The 24,113-nt window shown below is 30.3% G+C and overlaps 5 protein-coding genes across 6 annotated transcripts; 1 reads left to right on the forward strand and 4 right to left on the reverse strand.

Annotated features, from left to right (window-relative positions):
- Positions 1-232: 232 nt before the first annotated feature.
- Positions 233-1,582, reverse strand: LOC114164643 (uncharacterized). The gene is made up of 3 exons (XM_028049381.2): positions 1,520-1,582; positions 1,298-1,373; positions 233-1,002 (listed from the first exon to the last, which is right to left on the reverse strand). Exons 1-3 carry the CDS (start codon positions 1,565-1,567, stop codon positions 353-355), a joined length of 774 nt encoding a protein of 257 aa, XP_027905182.1. The 5' UTR covers positions 1,568-1,582; the 3' UTR covers positions 233-352.
- Positions 1,583-4,301: 2,719 nt separating this feature from the next.
- On the reverse strand, positions 4,302-8,690 carry LOC114162508 (uveal autoantigen with coiled-coil/ankyrin). Its single transcript, XM_028046426.2, has 7 exons — positions 8,427-8,690; positions 8,300-8,338; positions 8,160-8,213; positions 7,966-8,019; positions 4,842-4,895; positions 4,696-4,767; positions 4,302-4,578 (listed from the first exon to the last, which is right to left on the reverse strand). The coding sequence occupies exons 1-7, from the start codon at positions 8,460-8,462 to the stop codon at positions 4,459-4,461; spliced, it is 429 nt and encodes a 142-aa protein (XP_027902227.1). The 5' UTR covers positions 8,463-8,690; the 3' UTR covers positions 4,302-4,458.
- A 1,630-nt stretch (positions 8,691-10,320) lies between these two features.
- Positions 10,321-12,453, forward strand: LOC114164365 (vesicle-associated membrane protein 724-like). Of its 2 annotated transcripts, none has more exons than XM_085666333.1 (5): positions 10,321-10,694; positions 11,436-11,577; positions 11,684-11,804; positions 11,925-11,987; positions 12,083-12,453. In XM_085666333.1, exons 1-5 carry the CDS (start codon positions 10,505-10,507, stop codon positions 12,134-12,136), a joined length of 570 nt encoding a protein of 189 aa, XP_085522459.1. In that variant the 5' UTR covers positions 10,321-10,504; the 3' UTR covers positions 12,137-12,453. The 2 variants fall into 2 exon arrangements, with proteins under 2 accessions (XP_085522459.1, XP_027904809.1); XM_028049008.2 differs by having other exon boundaries at positions 10,325-10,694; positions 12,069-12,445.
- Positions 12,454-13,259: 806 nt separating this feature from the next.
- On the reverse strand, positions 13,260-13,884 carry LOC114162351 (flowering-promoting factor 1-like). Its single transcript, XM_028046208.1, has one exon. The coding sequence runs from the start codon at positions 13,796-13,798 to the stop codon at positions 13,487-13,489; it is 312 nt and encodes a 103-aa protein (XP_027902009.1). The 5' UTR covers positions 13,799-13,884; the 3' UTR covers positions 13,260-13,486.
- A 2,856-nt stretch (positions 13,885-16,740) lies between these two features.
- Positions 16,741-17,373, reverse strand: LOC114164762 (flowering-promoting factor 1-like protein 3). The gene has a single exon (XM_028049520.2). The coding sequence runs from the start codon at positions 17,302-17,304 to the stop codon at positions 17,002-17,004; it is 303 nt and encodes a 100-aa protein (XP_027905321.1). The 5' UTR covers positions 17,305-17,373; the 3' UTR covers positions 16,741-17,001.
- Between the last annotated feature and the right edge of the window lie 6,740 nt (positions 17,374-24,113).

Genomic DNA, 24,113 nt, shown 5'->3' on the forward strand with positions numbered 1-24,113 from the left:
AATTTGTTCTAGACACATCTAAATGCAGTAAAAAGTGTAAAAAAAAAAAAACATTCCCCTTTCCTTATTTCATAATATCTCATTTCTAAATTAATGAATCTCCATGCATTTCAACAAACAAATAACGGCCATTAAAAAGAGTAATAAAAGAAAAAAATTATAATTTTTTTCTTTTTATTTTCTTACTAAAAAAAGTGTAAACTTTGTAATTGCAGGAGGATAGTAAACTATCTAGGAAATAAAATAATAATAATAATAATAATAATAATAATATCCATACCATATAATAATAATATCCATACCATATAATAATAATATCCATACGATGCAACACTCTCTTTACTTTCAAGTCTCATATAACAGAACACCCATTAACGTTTTCATCACTGAATATCTCAAAGGAAACCAACGGTGGTGATTGGAAGTGATGCCAATCTTGGTCAACACCAGCACACGTGTAGGGTGAAGATGGAACGTAGTAAGAAGGATACAATAGCAAATACTGACGTGTAGGGTTCACATTCACTGGGCCCAGATCCTGAAACTGCAATCCAGTGTGTGCAGGTGCACCGGTACTTGCTGCTGCTTCCACCGAACTCAAACCAATGTTTGCATTCCCACCACCACTCTGCAATTTTTTCTTCTTCTTCTTCATAGCAGAGCCACCACCACCTTCCCTCCGACCACCCTCCGACGGCCTCTGGTCACCGGAGGGGGACTTTCCCGGCGAGTTATTGCTGCTGTTTTTTTTCTCACTGTTAAACTTGGCAGAAGCATTTTTAGTTCCCTTGTAATTTTCCACCCTCTGTAGTTCTCTTGCTTCATTCTTCTTCTTCTGCTGCTGCTGCTGCTGCCCATTGCCGGAGATTTTTCCGTCATTCTCCGGCCAAATCTCGGCTTGTTTTCCGGCTCTGACGAGCTTCCTGAGAAGGGTCTCAACAGCAACACTTCCAGTGACTGTTACTTTGTTCTGCTGTGGGTCTATTGTTGCAGTGAAAACACCTACAAAGTGGAACCTTCTCTTTAGAATTCAGAATGAATCTAAACTTTTTCTTCTTTCCTAGTTATGTGGGAGTAATTACAACAGTGTAATACTCCTGCATGGGAAAAGAAGAATGCTTTCTGTAGAATAAGAAAAAGTGTACGAAAAAAGAGTTGGAATAAACGAAATTTGAAGCTGGATTTGTGTTATATTTTTTGTAGCATATAATTGTGGAGTACGACTACTTTCATGAGTTTTGTGGTGTAAAATTCTGCTTTCATGCTTTTTGCTCAAAGAAGTGTGAGATAGTAGTACCATCAATGCTCTTCAGAACTTTCTTCACTTTCCTCCTGCAACCTTCACAGTGGATTGAAACTTTCAAGAACCATGTCTAGGACAAGAAACAAAGAGAGTTAAATGATTAGTTTTAGAAGATCAAAGAGGACAAATTTGAAGAAGAAAAAAGTGAGATTACGCATGCAGTAATTACTGTGAGTCTTTTGATTGAGGTAAGGTGGTAGGTAGTAGTAGTAGTACCTGATAGTTGAAAGGTTGTGCAGCAAGTTGAGGAGGTTTTGCATCCATTGAGAGATTGAGAGAGAGGGAAGTGGAAAAAGTGGTTGAAACTTGAATTGAAGGATTGAAGGGATTGAAGAGTTGGAAGAAGAGAAAGAGAAGTGAAAGTGGGGCATGAAAAAGAAATAAGAGAAAATGCCAAGAATGTACTTGGAAGTGTGCACTCTGTTGGGGAGCAAAGTGTACAGGCAAAGATGAATGGCTATCAAAGTATAATGTGACAATGACAGAAGGGCACACTGCTCCTACTGCATTATTTTGCAATAGAGCATGATTCTACTCCAACTTTCTAACTTTTACACAAAATTGGTATTTGATTTTAATATATTTTGTTCTTCAAATTTTAAAAATAATAAATATAGTTTTTTTAATTCAATTATATTAATTTTTTTACGTGTTAATTAAGAATTTCAATGTGATAGATAGAATAAAAGTAATAGTATCCTACTCGTTAAATAAATATCCGTTTCGTATCTGTACTCATATCGTTACGGATATCCATTATGCGTGTATTCATATATTTTTTTAATATTCACGGATACATGTGGGTATTTACAAAAGAAAATTTTGATATTTAACTATAAATCAAATAAAGATACAGTTTATAACATTAAAAAATTTCAAACAAAGTGCAAGTAATCCTTTTAAAAAGTATTGAATGACAGTTTACAAAAAAATGAATATTTTTTAAAACGAATAAATAAAAGATAATCTATTCAAAATTAATGTGTTAATGTTTTAGTCATGTTTTTTAATTTATTTTAATTTAAACTAGTGTAGCGGGTACAAGTATCCACGAGTACAAATATTATGATATTCATACCCGCCCTGTTAATATGCGGGTATAAAAAATATTCGTACCTATTATCTATGAGTATCCATTTACAATATGCATTTTCTATCCGTTGCAGATTTTATTCGCAGATACCTGCAAGTACAAATTTTTTTAAAATCTCTAGTGTTCATAGAATTTTTTCAGCTAACACTGAAACGAAAATGTGTGAAAATATCTCGGTTCTTGTTGTCGTTGTAGTTGTAAATTTTAAAAGGAGAGTAGGATACTATGAAAAATAGTGAGCCTTACTTTATTATTATAGGCACTCGTGTACTGTGATAATTGAATCCACGGTTTCTTTTTCTATGCTTGCATTGTTTGTTGTTTGTTTTATTGTCTCTTATAAATGGTACTAGGCTTTTGTTTCATTTGCAGGATATTAGTTTGTTGTTTGTAGGAGGAAGCTATTTGTTATGATTATAGAAAAGATTCTTTTTTGCAACTTTGTTAACTTCTTCATAAATCAATGGGCATTCTATCATGTCTTATTATGAATAATAGTAACCATCGTTTCAGATTTTATAATTTACAGTTTAGATTGTTCTTAGCTATTGGCCCAAGTTGGATTAGGACTAAGTTATCTTCATTGAGAACTATTTTAATATTTCATAGTTTGACATTTGGGGGATTCCTCTATTGTAGAAGGCAACATAGAACCAATAAATAATGTGAACTATCAAGAAGAACCAAAAGTTAGGATAAAGAAAACAGTGAAGAATATGTGTCCTGCATAACAATTAAGAAGAAAAAAAGGGGTCATTCATTACTTTATAGTTTGAACAAAAATCAACCAATTCATTTCACCCAATCTACTGCCAAGGAAAGTAATAGACTTGTCTGTTATCAAGTAATCCATGAAGGAAGTGATTGCAGCAAAATCTAGGTGGAAAATGTCCAATCTAAGCCACTGCAAGATGAGAGGAAATTTAACATAACCCCTTGAACATTGGTTACAGTGTTCTTTCATCTCCAGTGTCTACATGCCACATCAAAATCTTCCCACGAGGAAAATCAGCATGTCATGTATTTTCACCTGAGAATGACATTAAAACCCAACTCTCAAGCAATGCACATAATTCAGGTAAGAGTTGACACACTGGCTGAGATTGATTTGCCATATGAAAACCAAAACTCTCACTGTAGTTATCTATCAAAACTAGATATTTGTGGTAAATGTTGCTGTTTTAGTACATATTGTTGCGTTGAAGTTTTTCCAACTGTTCAGCATGCAGGATTGTAAAGAAATTATCTCAATACCTTCAATTATTGAATAAAAATACAGTAATAGTTCTGTGACTTTATGTTTTGAAACATTAATATAGTATTGTGTTAGAAATAAGGCAGTAAAAATACAAATTCTAAACTTGGTATATATAATTGAAATATTACTGCAAAGGTCTGGTTAGGTAATACAATTACAGCAGAGTTTTACCATGGTGAGAATTGGAGGATGACTAGGACTAGACAAAAGCCATAGTTCACTTCCCATCCAAAACTGCACTTTTCCAAAGCATGAGGTAAGCTTGTTAAGACCTTATAATAGTAATATGGTAGGTAAACCCAATAAATCACCTATCAAGAGTTGAGAGCTTTTTTGCTTTGTGAGCTGGTATCTTTAAAAAAATACTATAAAAAAGTATAACCTTTACGATTTTCTGTATTGACAACAAACATTTGATATTTTCATAATCACAATTTTGAGACTACCTTCTACTAAACAATGATGATTTATTTATAATAAATAAAAACAATGATGAATTTAACCATACTTCCTGCACTCAAGTTATTAAAATCATTCGACTTATATTGCTAAAGTTATGACAAAAACTACTATGTCTTGAAAACCTCTAGTTTATCTAATTCAGAAGCAAACAAAAGCATACCGCAATTTGTACAAGTAAATATCGATTAGGAGGGGTAACGGGAAATTTACCATTGATTTAAGTTCTGTATTACAGCCAATAGTAATAATGAAACACATCAAATATCTAACAATACTACAGAGTCATTCAGCTTATCTAGGGTGTAACACTGGCAGTACCAAATACTCCAAATTAAAGGCCGTTTAATTTTCAGCTACTTTGCTGCTATTATCTTCTGCTACCACCTCATGTTCTTCTTTCTCAACTTCTTCAATCTTTGTCTCCTCTGCCGGAGCATGCTTGACGTCTGAGGCATCCTGAAGCTGCAATCATTCATTGATGTTGGTGCATTTAATAACAGAAATACAACGTAATCTGGGAAGAACTTTTCAACAAAAGACCCACAAGTTGTAGAGTCAAATGATTCTCCCAAGACTTACCCCCAAGTTTCTTAAACTAGCGGTAACATCCTCTTGTTGCTGCTGAAGGGTAGCCCTCAAATCTTGAAATTCCTGATTTTGATTTCATAAACAAAGTTTAACACAACAAAACTTATTTGACAGAAAAAATTTAGAAGCACACTTACTAATCGAAGTTGGTCCACTTCAACATTAAGTGTTTTCTTAAGATCTGAAAGCTCCTGCATGAACAAATGAAAACCCATTAGAGTGAAGCTGAAGTAATATCCAAACCAGTTATGATAAAAAGAGAGTTCACCCACGTATCAATATAACCAGAAAAACACGAGTAACCTATTGTTCATTAAATCTTTAGTTATAACCACATAATGTGAACCCTAACTGAACTAAGCAAAATAATAATAAATACAACCACAGACCATGAAAAATCCTTTCATTTACAATAGTAAGCAAATAAATGACTTGTATATGCACATTTACAGATTTCTTGTTGGTTGTTCTACTCTGAAGTTTAAATGTATATACGCACCCAATAAATGAGTTTTTTACCAACTTGCTATGCTTAGAGAAGAAGCAAATATACTTTAGGTCCTACATAGCATATACATTTAATACACACTATGGACTTGGTCCAATAGAAAAAAAAAATATCAACGTAATCATTGCACAAAGTTCTTATTGCCTGTCAACTAAAACCAAGAAATAGTGGTGAAACTACTATGAAATATAATGGCCCAATTGAATATTACTTATAAGGACTGAAAATACATGTTCTTGGAATTTGTGATTAGGAACTAATTCAACTTCATAGAATCAATGTCAAAGGTAAGGGCTGTCCACGTCCAGTAAAGACTGTATTAGCTTTATCTCAAGTGGATATTGAATCCCCCTCTCCACCCCCTCAAACCCAGAATTGGACATTTACAGCATGAACAAATATAGGTGACTAAATGGACCCCCTTCACACCTAGGAATAGAGTTAAACATCTAGAATGTATACAGATACAAGTGATCGAATAAAAATTTGGACTTATGTCATGCTCATTTGCAATTTCATGTCTGAAGTTTATAAATCTTAAGAGTCTCATAGACAGTTATAACATTCACAGACAAGAACGGACGTGAAAATACAAAATAATTGTGCAGATAAAGACTAAGCTGAATACCTTCTTTCAGAGACCAAATTGAAAACAAGGGTCATGTTCATGTATATCGAACAAAACATATTTTAACCAAAAAAGAAACTATCCAATAAATTTAAACATGAGCATTAATAAACCAGCTAAAGACTATGAAGCAAATAGAAACCCATTCTGCCCTCAGGTTTTACAAAACCAATAAAGAGGAATTCCAGATCCAATTTCAAACAAACAAATAATTTTCCAAGCAAAATTTCCTTGTTTGAATATATTTTATATCTATAGTACTAACGGAGAGTGGGATAGATTGGTTGCGATAAACCAAACATACTCCTTTTACCTCTGCTGACTACTACCTCCTTCACTTTGGATTTCAGTTTAGGATAGGAAGTTTTTTAGTAAATGTCTATTTGTGCTACAAATTGTTTAAAAAGCAGTGGATAGTATTAGAGGAGTTTATTAACTAACTTATCGGTCCTACTACCAACTGTGCCAAAAATTACTTCTCCCTGTGTTTATCAAGGACATGACATACGATGCATGAAACAGTGGAAGACCAGATATACAGATATGGGGATATGATAAGAAATATGCATTGCGAAGTTATCAACTTCAGAGTGTGACACATAGTAGCTAACCCGGAAAACACAAGCAATAGTTGACAGAAACACAAAGAAAACAGAAAAAATGGAATTTCAGATAAAAAGAAGTCACGCTTACGCACATAATCACCATCAGTGTAGAAGCAATAAGAGTATAGTTGTAAAGTTAAACAATGGAAGATGATGGCGGAATGAGTAGAAAAAGAATATTAACAAATTAGATTAAAAAAATAGCATAATGTGAACTAGGAGATCTAAGGAAGAAGAATGAACAGAACATAGGATAAAAACATAGTCCTATACAGTGAAATAATAGAGATCAAAATAAAGGTAACTTTGTTTGAATTCTGAGGATTGAGTGTTTTCAAATCCCAAAAAATTACAACTTTTGAAACCTGAGAAAGTTCCTGGTTCTTTCGTAGTCATTCTCCATCACAAAGGAAGTCTTGCATTTTGCAACATAAATTAGTAAGGGCCAGGGACTTGGATTTTTTCTTGGAACAAGCATGGCTTACAAAAAATAGAAGTGAATTAGGACAATACAAATTGGAATTTATTACACAGGCAGAAACAAAGGAATGAAAAAGTTTGCCCAAACATACCCTATGTGATAGGGAATGCTAGACTTTAAATGAACAGCATGAGAGAAAGGTGGAAGTGGCAAAAATGTGATTGTTAAGAAGAATGTGTAACCACACTGAAAGAACGAGATACATAATGATTATAGACATACAGAAAAGAAAATCAGTAAGTTCATCAATGATTGAGAAAAAGATGACAGAAGATTAGATAGGATAATTTGGACACGTACAAAAAAGACCACAAGAGACACGCAACTGAAAAGAGTAGGTTTTGGCACCACTAAATAGAGTGGATTGCATGAATTTTAATCCAGTTAAAAAACAAGAATAGGGAAACCAAGAAGAACTTCGCAGGAATTTGTCAAGGGAGACATCCTGATAAATATTTTCTTGAAGCTTTGGTTTATAACTGAGTTGAATGCTGTCGTGCGATATGTAGTCATCCTCATCCAGAAAGATACAACTCAGTCCCAAAATGTCATCTTAAAAAATACACGAAATCATGGTTTAAATTGTGGGTTGCAATCGCAATTGTGGCTCCAATGAAAATGTGTGTTTACTCACCACAGCCATATTGCAACAGCAATTTACCAGAATGTCAAAGATCAAGACGAAACTGCAGTTCAAAACTATGCCTGAATTCCAGGTCGGCAAAATAAGTGTTTACAAAGAGAAAAAAAAATAATTAAGAAGTTTACATAACATCTAAAAAAATAAAGAAAAAACTGTTAAACATTAGTGATAACCTGTCATCTCTTTAAATATAATAAATTAAGCCATAGATTATCTATGCCAGAATAATCAATCATTTAATTTCTTCTATTTCAAAAGAAACAGACTAAACAAGAATACATCCAAACACGCAAAGAACTCCAAGGGAAGGAAGCACATGAATCTTTTTCAGACGACACTATAAAGCAAAATGCAGTGTTTCGCAAACATGGATCAATCATCATCATCATCACTTACATCGCGATAGACCTTGACTTGTGTATCCAACTTAGACCTCCAACTTTGCAAATCCTACAGATAGATCCGAAGAAACAAATTAAAAAAAAAAAAAAAAATCAGCAGCAGCAGCAGCAAAACAGCAGGTAGAATAGTGAACTATAATCTTCATAGCTAACAAACAATGCACTAAAATAAGAAGAAAAAAAACCAACCTGCTTCAAACTCTGAATTCTTCCGAGAAGCTCCGATCTCGATTCATTAAGTTCCTGGAACAATACAAAGAAGATTCAAACGTCGTTGGGAGTTCCATTTTACGAATAAAAAGAAAATGTAAAAAAAGAAAAAAAAATACCGCGATTTTAGACGTAACGGGAGTGACGTTCTCCTTCTTCTGAAAACGAAAACAAAATTAGAACGGATTTTGAGGATTGGAATAAAAGGTTGAATTTGATAAATGATGAAAGAGAAAGAAAACACACGTTGGATAGAGGAAGAGAGGAATCTGAGTTGGCCATTGAGGATGTGATGGAAGATTTGGGGGAAGAGGAATTGTTTGTTGTTCTAGGGTTTGTCTGGGTATATATGAATTTGAAGAGGAGCGTGGTTTGGTGAGTGTTGAGGGCAGAACAAGACTCTAGAAAGAAACACCAACGTTAAAGTCACCAACAGACAACAAAGGAGCACAAATTTTGAAAAAACAAGGATAAACAGATCCAATTGGGCGGGATTTGGAAATATACATACAACCAAGTTGCGTAGCTTCCTTATTTATTGCTCCAACTTTATTTTACGGAACACATATTTTTTACTATTTTTATATTTTATTTTATATAGGTTTTTTTTATGTATTTTCGTTTGGTTTAATTAAACTTCATAGAGTATTTGATTAAAATGTTGTTTAGGATAATATTCAATTCTCTTATGATCCCATCAATAATAATATTCCAAATTCTATAATTCACATTTACTTTGCTTACGATCTCATCTTTCACACCATTAACATTGTCCTACTTGTTTTACTTTTTAAGTTTGTATAATTCTTCATTTTCCATTATTTTTTTTAAATGATTTTTCGATTCCTTAACTTTTACTAAATTTTGAAATTAGTTGATTTTAAAATTTTGGACTAATTTAGTTATTCATCTTTCGAAATACATAAATTTAGTATTTTTAATAAAATTTTATTAAGTGTATTTTACATTTCAAGTCCGTTTCATAATAGTATTTAACTTAACATTAAAGTAAAAATGTGTCAAACAGTATAAACAACTCAAATACAATACTGAGATGCGTACATCAAGTAAATCTAATAAAATTTAGTTAAAAAAACTAAATCTACATATTTCGAAAGATGAATGACTAAATTAATCCAAAGTTTAAAAATAGACTAATTTTAAAATTCATGAAAATTAGTGACTAAAATCATATTTAATCTTTTATTTTCTTTACCTTTTTTAAATATTTGTTCTACATAATATGTTCTTCCTTCCTAACTTTATGACCTCAATGCTGGTTATAGTTTTTTTAGACAATAATTTGTATTGATTAAAAAATTTCAAAAAAATTATTTTTAAATAAATATATTTTACTGGAGAGAGACTTTCACAAGTAAAGGAAACAAATGAACGAACATATGTGTGATATAAAAATTGTGATACAATATCTGTCTTGAGAACAACTTTTACTTTAATTAAAAGGAAATTACAAAAATAATATTATATTATATTATATATATATATACATAAACACAAGCACGCATTCAAGTAATAATTAGGGAAGTTTGTGCGCATCATGAAGGTACTCTTACCCAACCACATCAAGCAAAAAGGTAATCTAACATCTAACATAATCATACAATTCATGACATTTTAATAATCTTAATTTCTACTTACTTTAATTAAATTCATTTATTTAACCTAAAAAAATACAACTATTAAACTCAATTAACATTAAACTAAAACTGCACCGAAAGAGAAAAATTGTCGTATATTTGATCTCCATTGATACTCTTTCAAGCAGTCAAAACTCCAAGTCAATTCGATTATTACAGCTCAACATAATAAATCGACAAAGACAAAGGTTTCATTTTCATTGATGATTATGAACTGAACAACGTTACTCGACGTGAGATATTATTAAATGGTGAAGATTTGTTTATGTTTATGTTAGACTAAATAGTCTTTGTTGTGTTATTAACTGGAATTAACTTTGTCAGAAATACTTAAGGTAAAAAATATTTATTGTTTTATAGAATTGATTAAATTTTTGTAACAAAAGTTTACAATACTAGATGATGATAAACGAACAAAAGTATTTGTTACAGTTGTTGCTTACTTGAAAAACAAAAGGTTGCTTTCAGAAAAGAAAAACAAAAGCTTATTATTGAACTTGTGATTCCTTAATTTATGAAGAGAAAAGGGAAATTCTTTCTTGATGGAAAAGTGAAAAGAAGAAAAGAGAATTATGGAAATGTGGCCTTGAAATTGCAGAGTGGAAGAAGCAGAGAAAGCTCTGTGTTGTGTTTCTCTGAGTTCCGAGTGGACTCAGTTGTGGAGCGATGAGTCAGGAATCGTTTATTTATAGCTTCGTGGCTCGTGGGACGGTGGTGTTGGCCGAGTACACGGAGTTCACCGGAAACTTCCCTGCCATTGCGGCTCAGTGTCTTCACAAGCTTTCCTCTTCCAACAACAAGTTCACTTACAACTGTGACCATCACACCTTCAATTTTCTGGTTGAGGATGGTTATGGTAATGTCCCCTACCCAGTGACTTGATCCTATTCTTTTTTGGGTTTTTTTCTCTTTTGAGTTAGTTTTCTTGGTGGGTTTTGTTTGTTTATGGGTTCTTCGCAAATTTTATGGATTTTTCCTTTGATTGCTGAAATGGAGCAACTAATGAACGGTGAGAAGCAGAATCTGGGTTAAGTTCAGTTTAAGGGTTGCTACTATGCTTCAAGTGTTTGATTTTTCCATTTGGCGAGTGATGATGACACTCATCTAAAGAAATAATTGTACATTCGTAATATACATGCAAACCTGATCATTTTGACTACCCTTTAGAGGTATTGATGCAACAGAAAGTCTTCATAGAAAGCCTAATCTTATGAATGCGTAGTTGTCTGTGATGTTCCTTTGCGCAACCGAAGACTTTGCATGTTTTAATTCCAACGATGATGGAAGTCTCACATCGACCAGAAACAAGATCAATTCATAATATATAAGTAGGTGCAATCCTCATCTTACAAACTGGTTTTGTAAGATTGAGTTAGGTTTTAAACCCACTTCTAACATGATATTAGAGTCTATTCTAGTAAACTTTCTTGGACGGTTTTGTGGGGTTGAGGCTTAAGCCCACTTCTAACAAATAGTGCCTAATTTTGTTTGTATAGATAACCAATAATGCAACCTCTAGATTGATGCATGTGAGTGTGTTTGTTTTGAAATCTTGTGGTTTTCAAATTTCTGAGATTTAAAACTCTGTAAATTGCAGCATATTGTGTTGTGGCTAAGGAATCTGTTGGAAAACAGATCTCTATTGCTTTCCTTGAACGGGTGAAAGCAGACTTTAAGAAAAAATATGGTGGTGGAAAAGCAGATACAGCTATTGCTAAGAGTCTGAACAAGGAGTTTGGGTACACTCACTTCTCTTCTAAATATTTGATGATGTTTCGAATATCTTAATGCTCGGAGACATATAATTTGTATAGAAAGTTAAATAATATGGATGCACATTTGCAGACCAGTTATGAAAGCACACATGAAGTATATAATCGATCATGCTGAAGAGATTGAAAAGCTAATAAAAGTGAAGGCTCAAGTTTCAGAAGTTAAGAGTATTATGTTAGAAAACATAGACAAGGTAGGACTCTTATCTCTACACTTGAATTCCTCACAAGCCAGATAAACGATATGTTGATGTTGCAAGTTTGGACAAGATAGTATTATCTTTTGACATTTTTTTTTTTCATTGTGTTTTCAGGCCATTGATAGAGGAGAAAATCTAACTATTCTTGCAGATAAGACAGAGACATTGCGTTCACAGGTGAATAAAGTTGACTAAGATAGATGATTTTTGTTCTTCTTTAACTCGTGCTTTCGAGGCTGAGAAATTTCTAATTTTCAGGCTCAAGATTTCAGAAAACAAGGAGCACAAGTCCATCGAAAGATGTGGTATCAGAACATGAAAATTAAACTAGTTGTTCTGGGAATTTTGTTGTTTCTGGTATTGGTTATCTGGCTTTCTATTTGTGGTGGATTTGACTGTACAAACTAGCACTGCTTGAAGGATTTTTTGAGATGATGTACAATCTTTGGTGGATGATAGTGAGTGATATATATATATATATATATATATATATATATATATATATATATATATATATGTGCTTGGAAATTCTTGAATAGATGGAGAGGGGAATGTATGTGTAGTTATGTACCATGTAATAGATTACATGATCTACAAACAATACAATTGTAATATTTGTCTTTTCAAAATACAAAAAAAGAAGTGTTATCAACTTGATATCTGTTATCAATTTTAACTTTAATTTGTAAAAAATGGTGTGTGCAAATTTTTGTTGCAAAATAGAGTCAAGTTGCAAAGGTGGAGCTGTTAGGGTGAATACAACATTGAAGGTGAAGTCGTTTTTTACCCAATCAGTTTCTTTTTTTTTTTTCAAAAAACAAAATCGTCGTATAGTAGTCCGGTTTCATGTGAACATTGAAGTCGCACTTTTATTTATTTTTTATTGGAACAATAAGTGGTAAAAATAAAAAATTAATTGGAATACAATTAAAAATAAACATTAATATATTTTAACATTGATTAATCTCTATTGTTAACAAAATTTTGTAAAAAGAAAATATAAAAACTGCAAGGTTAAAACATTTGAAAAGTTAAAAATTTGATAAAAAATATATAAATCTGCAACGTTAAACAAAAAAAAAAAAACTAAAAGTGAAATCGACGACTTCACTGTCCATAATAATAGAAACTCTCCACTACTACAACGACTTTGTTTTTTGTATCGTCCTCCCTATAACGACTTAACCCAATTTATTTTCAATAATCCTATTTTATAAATTTATGGTCAAAACGATTATGTAATACAAAGTAAACCTTCTTATGGAGTCACTAAAATTTGTTAAGAAAATCCATGTCGAAAAAAAGTGATTAGAGAAATTTGATATTTATTACTAAGGACTTTTGACTTACACTAATAAATAATTTATTTATTATATTAATTACTAATATTGTAAATAATTAATATATATATATATATATATATATATATATAAATAATTAAGTTGAAAATGAACAAAACAAACGTTTAAATTTATTCATCATTTTACCACACCAAATTCAAACTCTAGGTCTGAACAACTTATTCCTTTCAGAAGTGAAAACATGAAAGAGTTGACTCAACTCTCCTTGTTTACATAGACACAAACAAACACACACCACCGAAGACCACAAATTTGAAATCAAAGCAACACTGGATGCAGATATAAACCAGAAAACAGAACACCCTCATAGTACTGTTACATGTCCATAACACGGAACCAATTAGGGTTCTTGACGACTATGTCATACATGTGAATGTTGGTGAAGTTGGTGAAATCCTTTGGGAGTGAGATTAGGTCTATGGATGAGCGTTTGTGGAACTGAAGAAGGTCAGGGTCTTCGTAGTAACGTTCCCACCCCAGTGCCTTCAGCTTTTTCTCCAGCACTGTGTAGGAACTAATGGTTTCACCGGCTGCCATGTCAAACAGCACCTTCTTCTTCAACTCAGACCCAGGTTGGTTCTCTAATAGCCTCACCACACCGTTCTTGAAAACCCAAACCCCAGACATTCTTAAACTCGACAGCAACAAACAAATGTATGTGTTCTTTTTAAGTGTTTCAGATGTAATGTTCAATGCAAGATGGTGTGTGTGGTGTGGATACATACATATATATAGCAGTTTTTGTTATATAATATATGATTTTTCACACATGTAATAAAAGCTCCACTTAGGAGAATCTTTGTTTTATAAGAAGAGAAAGTGATTCCAGAAGAAAAAAGCACCATGATATGATATAAGAACTTGGTGTGGAAATGGAAACACACGTTGAATCGTTTTTTTCTTAAGAAGAAAGGAATCCACTCTAGACTCCAACAATGTGCTCTTTTGAAAAAGTTTTCTTATGCTTTTGGGAGAGGGAATACCAATGGGAACACTAGAAAATATTAAATATAGACTAGTTTAATAATAATAATAATAATTAATTATTAAATTAACTAAGTTAGAATCTATTCCATAAATTAACAATTATTGATCTGTAGAGAATATATTTTTTGGTGACTAATGATTATTTATTTAGAGATGAACTTTTAGTCTCTAATTAAAATATCATTATAACTCATATTTTAAGTTATTGTTAATTTTTTTTTAGTCAGACCAATTTATAAAATAAAATATTATTGGTTACTAAGTTACTATTATATGAATAAAAGTTATAATTGGTCGCTAAATTGGTTACTAATTAATTAGAGATTAATTTAGAAACTAATTGTTATGAATAAAAATTATAATTGATCGCTAAATTGATTACTAATTAATTAGAGATTAATTTAGAAACTAATTATTTTGGCAGCAAAAATTTTGACAAATAATATTTAGTTACCAATTTTCTTTGGTAGTTAAAACCTTGGTAATTAAATTTTAAAAGTGAATTTAAAAAACTAATTACAATTTTTTTTATTTGCAATAATGACTATTTTATTAATTAATAATTTTTTATTTTGTAAATTGGTATCTAAATTGTTTATTATGAACTAATAATTTTTAGTTAATAAAATTAGTTGTTAATAAGAAATTTTTTTATAATTATATTAAAGTAGTATATATATGTTCAACGGTATTGTGGTCAATTTTGTTATATTTTTTTGTGAACTTGGATATGAATTATTTTTGTTATATACTTATTTAAAAGATGATATATTTTACCGTTCTTGTACGATATATAATAAACTCATTTATAATAATATAACAACAACAATTATGTCTTAATAAGCAAGAGAAGTGTTAAATATAAATATAAATATTAGTGTAGCACCTATTTATCACTTAGTTATTTTTTAATTAATGGTGCTAGTTAGAATTGGTTCTTAAGTTATTGTATGATTATGTTAAATTTTGGAGCCATAAATGAGGTATTTTTTCCTTCAAAAAATTACCTTCAATTGTGATTATTGTGGAGTTTAAGCCTTTTGGTACTTGAGCCTGTTTTGGGGAGTCTTGAACTGTAGCTTATGTGGTTGTGCATATAACAAAAAAGTTTCATAAACATTGGTGCTCAAAAACTTGGTCAAAAGCCTAATGGGCCCATGTACTATTTTAGGCCCAAAACTTAATAAAATGCTAAAATTAAAATAGTGGTTTTATGTGTTTTAACAATTAATAAGTAAGTCCTTTGAAATATTAACTGGTTTCTTTAAAATGATTTAGATAATTAACTATAATTTTTTTTTTGGGGGGGCGAGAATTTGGTCGATAAATAGCTTAATCTATCATTAGAGCCAAACTTTAGAACAAATTACAAAATATTGATTTTCAGGATTTAATATTTTATAAATAAAATAAAATATTTTAAGTTGATCAAAATAAAATGGATCTTTTTGATATCATTTAGTGCCTTTTGTATCTTTTTCACGCAAATTTCGTTGTAATTATATCAATAAATATATAGAAAGAAGGGGATAAACCAGAATTTTCTAGCTTAAAGAAAATATTCCTAAAACTTCTTAAAAAAGATATTCATAGTTTTCTTTTTATGTAAAAACAGGTCTTAACCGTAATTCTACGTAATTCACCAAGTGTTCGAGTAATTTAGTAAATATCACATCAAATTATCTTTAAAAAATAGAAAAATAATGTGTTATGAATATGGCTCTATAATCTAAAATTAATTTTTTAATTAAGGATTCTATTATGATTTTTTTAGTTTTAGTGGTCAGGAATTAGAGCATTATAGTAAATTCACAAATTCTTTATCTCCAAGTAAAATTCAGAAATTGAGAGAATAATTTGTTATTATTTTTTATTAGAGCATTATGATTTCTTTATTTCAGTTTTTTTCTGAAAAAGGAAAAAGGAAAAAGAAGAGAGAAAAATAGGTATTTTTTTTCCATCCACATGGCATCCACATACCATGCTTACATGGGGAAAGTCAACTTGACATGCATAAAACCTCTCCACCCTCACGTGACACTTTTCATTCTCCCATACTCCCATGTCATGACATGCATAATCATGCAAAACAATTTTCAAGTGGATAATGGTTTATTCAGATTCTCCCCATCTCCACATCATATTTAATAGTTTTATAATTTTCCAAAAAAAAAATCAATTATCTATCATCCATAAATGTTGGCCACTAAAAATAATAAAAATAAGCCATTTGTAGTATCTCCATGTAGAGAGAGGTATATATATTATAAGATTTATATAGAAAAAGACCTTTTTTACCACCATAAGTTTCATTGCTGCAATATTTTTCACCTAATAATACAGTGTTATTCATGTAATAAAATAATATACTAATTTATACACATATAAACATATAAACTTGTTTATGATATTCTACCATACAAAAAACCAAATTAAAACATAAAGTCACCAAAACTTGATATAAAAAAATCTCCCCATCAAGAAATTAAACATTTATCGAATTTCTCAAAGAAGAATAACACGAAGAATTTAATAAAGAATGTGATTATGATAAATAACCTCATAAAAGTTTTTATCTCATTGTGAATATTCAACACCCAAAGTACAAGAAAAATACAGTTTGATTAGAATAATTATAAAGATTTACATCATGAAACACAAATCCACTCCTCGGACTTCATCATTTTTGTATATCAGACCATAACTTTATACCATGAACAAACTCATATACAGAATACACAAATTAATGTCCCCATTCTTTAGACACAAATCCAAAACCAAACCAACAATACATATAAATAAGAAAATGAAGAATTGAACTTTGTAGGGTACAAAATCCAAGTTCACATGTCTCTAACTTCGAAGTAGTTCTTGTTCTTGACAACTATGTCATACATGTGCATGGACCTGAACCTGTTGAAATCCCTTGGGAGGGAGATTAAGTGAACGGTGGCACGTTTGTGGAATTGAAGCAAATCAGGGTCATCGTAGTAACGTTCCCACCCTAGAGAACTCAACTTGTGCTCCAACAATGCGTAGGAAGTGATTATTTCATTGCTTGCAGAGTGAACCAACACCTTACGCTCAGAGCTAGGGTTCTCCACTAGTCTCACCACACCTTTGTTGAAAACCCAAACCCCAGACATTCTTCGGCTCAAATAAGAACAACTTGAACAACAACAAACAAAGTGTTTTTTTCCTCTCAGTATTTAGGAGTGTGCAATGCAAGATGAGGATAGGAGTATGGGGTATTGAAATATATATAGTGGTGAAATGAAGTAATGGGTAAGATGGGATTTTGCTTTTTTTTGTTTTGTTTATTGCTTTTTGCTTTTTGTTTTTTTTATATAATATAATGTGAAAATGTGCAATAAAAGTTCCATGGTGGTGATAAGGACACTATATAGAGTATAGGGATGTTTGGATGTAAGTACAGCTAAGGTGGGACATACATAGCTATAAGCTTTGTAAGTTTGGAAGAAAGGGGTGTTTGAGAGTTTATTTCATCACCCTTGGTCTTAATTGGATTGGGAGAATCTTGATTCCCTTAACCATTTGTGGAGTCCAAATTTTTATTACCCCACTTAAGATAATCTTTTTGTTTGATAAGAAGGGAAAATTATTCTAGAAACAATATCACAATTATAATAATATAAGAACTTTGTGAGTATAATTTATGCAAAGATTGTTAGGAGCACATATTCACATGAAATATAGAAAATTAAGCTCTTTATTAATTAAATTGGGCCAAAAATAATCTACCATCACAAATTTGTATCATTAAGTGTTGGTGAAGAAAATTTTATGTTGGTAGAATGTGAGAAAATGTCATTCGGAGTTGAATGTGACTATGGAATAAATTTCTTTATAAGAAAGAAAGGAGGATGCTAGTAGAATCAAGTGAACATTATGCTCTTCTGAAAAAAAAAATTCTATGGTTTGTGGGGGAGGATATGAAGAACATAGTGGGAGTGGGGACCAAAGATGAAAGAAATTGATGTCTATTGATTTTAATTGTTAAGTGTGAACAAGCATGTGTGTGGGAGATTTTCCATGCATTTATTTTTGGTGTCTAATTTTTACTTTCTGTAAATTAATATTTTTGTTTACCTAATTATAATGTTGATTGTTCAATTGTTGTCCTTCAAATCGTGTCTTATAGTTCATGGAATTAAGAAATAGATAAAAAGAAAGAAAGAAAAATGTGAGATAAAACGATGTAAGAAAAAAATATTATCAAGTTATTGGAGTGTGGAAGGAAAAATACATAATTTATGGTGCAAGAGGTCAATGGACACTAACAAGGAATAATAATATTTTTCTCCCCATCAAGCCAAATTCTTCTATTGAAATGGTTTTGAAAATGACTATATATGAACAATATCCATTTTCAACTTTCTTTATAAGGAATGGATTAGGAAGTTGTTGGTTTACAACTATTGTAATTCATTTCATGAAAACAAGTTGAGAGTGAATAAAGGTGGAGCTAGATTCCAACCAAATCAAAAGTTCAGCCATCAAAGTTGTAAGACTTTAGGACATACATTATATTGAACCCAACATCTTGGTCATGACTATGCTTCAATGAACCATCCCCTCCTCGTGTCACATGGTCCTGTGACTACGATGTTTAAGACCAAATTTGCCATATATTGTGACACAAATTTGATGGGATTTTCTCCTTTAGTCAATTTACCTTAAATTTCCTTGGGTGCCAATAGGATCACGTGAGAGTTTTCAATATCTAATGTTTTGTCAATTAGTTGATTAACCTTCCAACAATTTTTCATAGAATTGAACTCGTGATTTTGGTTCTTATGTCAATTATTACACTGAGTACTTATTTATAGATCAATAGTTATAATTTTCCCTCTTTAGTTAAGAGCGTAACAATTTAAACATTGTAATTTGATTGTGACTCGGTCCACTTGACCTCTGTCATTATATAGTTAATATCACATGCAACAATCTCTCATGACAATCATTTCTCTAAGAATCACATTCTTCGATTGTGATTTGGTTCACCTAACCTATGTCACGATACAAAAATGTGCAACTTGAAACAATGCAACTTTTTTATTCATTTGAAACAAGACTTCGAGATTTCAAACCATGTCTTGTTTTGTTATTTTGAACAAACTAGCCTAAACATAAATAAAAGCAGTTGTGAGCAATGAGGTAGAGAGTGAGGTGGCAACAAAACTTGATGATTTGAAGCAGACATAAATTTTTTTCGTTTGAGCTTTCTTGAGAAGCTAGTGTCAACATTTGACATTATTACTTTTTAGATTTTCTCATAATGGTTTGGTGCAATAAAGTTATTGGAAGAACATATGCTTAGTCCGAAAACAACAACTTTTGTATACATGTATCCCATGTAATGTAACCTTGAGAATCACAAAGGGTTGGCTCCACAACAGATGGAAAACATCCCCCCACAACACATGTTCACAACAAACCCATGTGATTGTCCCATAGAAAAGCCAAAATCCTACTCCTATTTCTAACAAAAACAAGATACTTCCATGTATCACATCCTTCACATATATCCTTCCATATTAGCCTCTCTTTTTAAAAGAAGAGTTTTACTCACTGAACATACTTGTTATGAGCTTTACGTCTTATAATAGTTTTCTTTCTAGGAATTCAAGAGTAACATGGTTATGAAGTAGATTTTAAGTCTAATTCAATTCCACAAAACTAACTTGTAAAGTGAACTTTGTATTCACTTATATATATTATGAAATCGTCTTATTTATTGTCGATGTGAGATTTCCGACACACCACAAAATTTCTCCAATTATTATTTTAAGATTCATGTGTGAATAAAAATTTCAAGTTTTACGCTAGCTAAAAGAAAAAAGGCCATCTAGTAAAATGTTATTATACAATGGTAAAATGTTATTGTACAATGATGTGACTTTAGAGGAAAATCTCAACGCATTTATCAACTCCGTAAAATACATGAAAATTGAATGACGTGATTAGGGATGTCAAAAATATCCCTCCTCGCGGGTATCTGTGGATAAAATCCGCAATGGATAAGAAATGAATATTGAAAATGGATACCCACGGATAAACGGTACGAGTATTTTTTATACTTGCGTGTTAACAGGACAAATATAAGTATCATAGTATCCGTACCCATGGATACTTGTACCCATTGTACTCTAATTTAAATTAAAAAAATAAATATAAAATATGGTTAAAAATTTAACATATTGAATTTGAATGGGTTATTGTTTTATCAATTAGTTTTAAAAAAATCATTTATTTGTAAATTGTATTCAATACTATGTAAATACTATTTAAATAAGTTATTTGGATTTTGTTTGAAATTTATGAATGTTATGTATTGTATTCTATTTGAATTTACGATTAAAAAACGTTATTAAATATTATTTTTTATTTTTTTGTAAATATTCGCGGGTACCCGTAAATATCCGTAGATATTAAAAAATGGATACCTGCATAACGGAGTGCGAGACAGATATTGATCCAATTGATAGGATATGGAAGATCTACTACTTGTACTCTATTCGTTCTGTTGACATCCCTAAATGTAATATTTTAAGGTGGAGGCAAAACAATTATGATAGAATTAACAAACTATTGATAATTATGTGACAAGATGAGCATTTAAATCAAAAGGATTTTGATTAATTTTTTAATTGATTAAGAATATAAGTTTTTATACAATTACTATAGTAATTTAACTTAATAAATTAATCACAATAAAATTTCTTTATTCCATGCCATGAATGTAGCTGCAAGGTAATTGTGTTAGAATGAATCCTTCTTGTTTTACGGTGATGGATGAATGACATGACAAACAAAGTTGCTGCAGAATCCTATGAATAAAAAAGGACCAACCTACCATAAATGCCTACCATTTTACTTTTAAAATTCTATAAGTAAAGAATATATTTAGATCCTGCCATATATTTACTAAAGGGAATTTTAATGATATTAAATAAATATTAAAAATCATAATAAATTGAATTGGAAAACACATAAAATGCGACATCGAATTTTTTATTAAAAAAGGTTATTTTAATATTCTAAAGACTTTTATTGACATTCTAAAGACTTTCATTTATTTTAATAAGCACTATATCTTTGCACAAGCTTCTTCGAATCGAATTTTGTCGTACAAAATAAAAAGCTAATGGTTTTTAAATATTAATAGTGAAACGTGTAAGATATTAAATATATTGAATTTTTATATGATAATACAACACATATGTTTAGAATTACATAAATTATAGACAGATAGATTTTATGAGTTACATTATAGACTTATAAAAAAGATGTTTGAGACAATATTAGAAGAATAAATTAGGATTAAAGAAAATTAATTTACATTTATACGAGAAAAATCTTGAACCAAAACTATGGATGATTCTCAGACACTTGAAAAAAAAAATTAAAGTATAGAAGAGAAGTGTCACAGAAGACTTTCTAAAAAGGCTGTTGAAGGTTAATTGTTCATGTGTCATTCTTTGAATATGTTTATATTGGTGGAGACACACAAAAGATTCTCTTTAAATAATGGATGCTTATTTAGTGAATGATGTAAGTTTGACAATATCTTTTAAATATTAATTATTTTCTTAATTAAGTTGGTAGCATTTAAATATTTTTATTTTATTGATAAAGCTGTTAAAAAATTTAGGATTAAATATGTTTTTGGTCCTCCAAGTAAGTGAATTTTGAAATTAGTCCATCTTCGAAACCTTATACTAATTTAGTCCTTTATTTTTAGAAATGTGTGGATTTTGTCTTCTTACTCAATTTTGTTAAGTTTATTTGACATTTTAAACACATCTTATGATAATATTTGAGTTAATATTGAAGCAAAATTGTGTCAAATGATGTAAACAATTCAAATATTATCATGAAATGCGCTTGAAACATCATATAAAATTAACAAAATTTGGTCAAAAGGATTAAATTCACACATTTTTAAAGATGAAGGACTAAATTGATCAAAAATTTTGAAGAGACCAAATTTCACTGAAACCTGAGGAAAAAAAACATATTTAACCAAAAATTTATTAGTACGTCTAGTGTTCGTTAATGAAGTAAATAACCGGAAAGATTATATTAAATACTGTTGTAAAAATTGTGAGATGATATAAAAGAATAAATTTTCATCATAGTTGAGTAAGTGGTTTTATATTTGCCAAAATTATAGAAAATATTGCAAAAAAGATTATTGTAGAAAAAAAAAATCATTCGAGTAATAGAAAAAATTCATATAAAAAATCACATTAAATAGCCTTAAGCCGGACTCTAGGATTGAAAAACTCAAAACAAATTCATACTAGGAAAAGGATAATTAATCAATTTCATATTAATATATAAAAATATTATTAAATGTGCCACGTGATCTAATGCTATAAAAAAAATAAAAGTTAAAAAAATAATATGGGCGTAAAATATCTTCTAATTAATTCGTCTAACAAAATCAACATCTTTATTACATTGTTTATTTAGTATAATACTGTAAGTTAATCTTAGTTTTAATTATGTAAAATCTTCGATAATAATTCATAGACAAGAATAATCATTTTAGTTGCTTTTGATATAATTTTATATTTGAATAATGTTATCCTTCAACAACAGGAATATTTTTTTAGATTACAATTTACAAAATACAAAATTATTAATTATTATGAATAAAATTTATAATTGGTCTCTAAATTATTTATAAAATTTAATTCCTAAAATTTTAGATATAAAAACAATTGACACTAGACATTAGTTATCAAGACTTTTGTTACCAAAAAATAATGATTTTTAAATTAGTTTTTAATTAATAATTTGTAACCAATTTAATAATTAATTATAATTTTTTATTTATAATAATAATTATTTTAATAATTAATAATATTTTATTTTCTAAATTAATATCATTAACTAATTTCTTATTATTAAAATTAGTTATTAATGAAACATTTTCTTGTAGTGAAATATATTAAAAAATTACATTTTAGTCCATGAGAGAAAATCTAATGAAATTTTATCTGTCAAATTTACCATTTAAACACTAAAAAATCCTTTTTTTTTTTTTCAGTTTGAATGATTTTGGCTTTTAATCTGAGAAGTAAAACTTAACTTCACACTCTTCCATGAATCGAAAGCATAATTAATGAAGCTTTTGAAAGCACAAAGTTTGGAAAAGAAGAAGAACAATGTTGAAGAGATTCAGTCAAAAAGGCAAAGCGAGTAGAAGACAGAAGGAACTAATAATCTCAGCCCATTCTTAATGGATATGACAGAAGTAGAAGTTTTACATGCATGGAGCTTCTTCTGCTTCTTCTTCTTTCTTCTTTCTTCTCTCTTCTTCTTCATTTTCATTGGAAGATCCTTTCTGAGCATGAAAAGTGACCACTCAAAGAAAAAAGCACCTTGCCCATGCATGAAGAGAATGGTGTTTAGGGTTTTGGCATGATTGATGAGACTCAATGTGGAATTTATTATCTTATTGCTTCCATTCTTTTGTGGTCTTCAATTATACCATATCTCCTATGGAATCTTTCAAGCTTTTTTGAATAGGTTGATGGAGGCATGGAGATGATGATGATGATGATGATTATACATGCAAAAGCAGTTTCAGGTATGGCAGGTTTCCAAATACATACAAACCAAATATTCTTATCAATGTAACATTTCAAATCATTTCTGATGGATGGATTCGATACTATATATGTTCATCACAAATGCTTCCATCCATTCTCAATAAAGATAACAGGAGATCATAACTTTAAATCATATCTGGTAAAAAAAAAAATTAAATATGTTTTTGGTCCCTTAACTTTCAGTGAATTTTGGAATAAGTCAATTTCGAAACTTTGCACCAATTTAGTCATTCATCTCTCGAAATACATGAATTTAGTCATTTTAATTAAATTTTGTTGAGTTTATTTGACATTTCAAGCACGTCTCATAA

The sequence above is a fragment of the Vigna unguiculata genome, chromosome 9 (genome assembly GCF_037176805.1).
Source record: "Vigna unguiculata cultivar grain cowpea cultivar isolate G323 ecotype 2 chromosome 9, ASM3717680v1, whole genome shotgun sequence".
Lineage (NCBI taxonomy): Eukaryota > Viridiplantae > Streptophyta > Magnoliopsida > Fabales > Fabaceae > Vigna > Vigna unguiculata.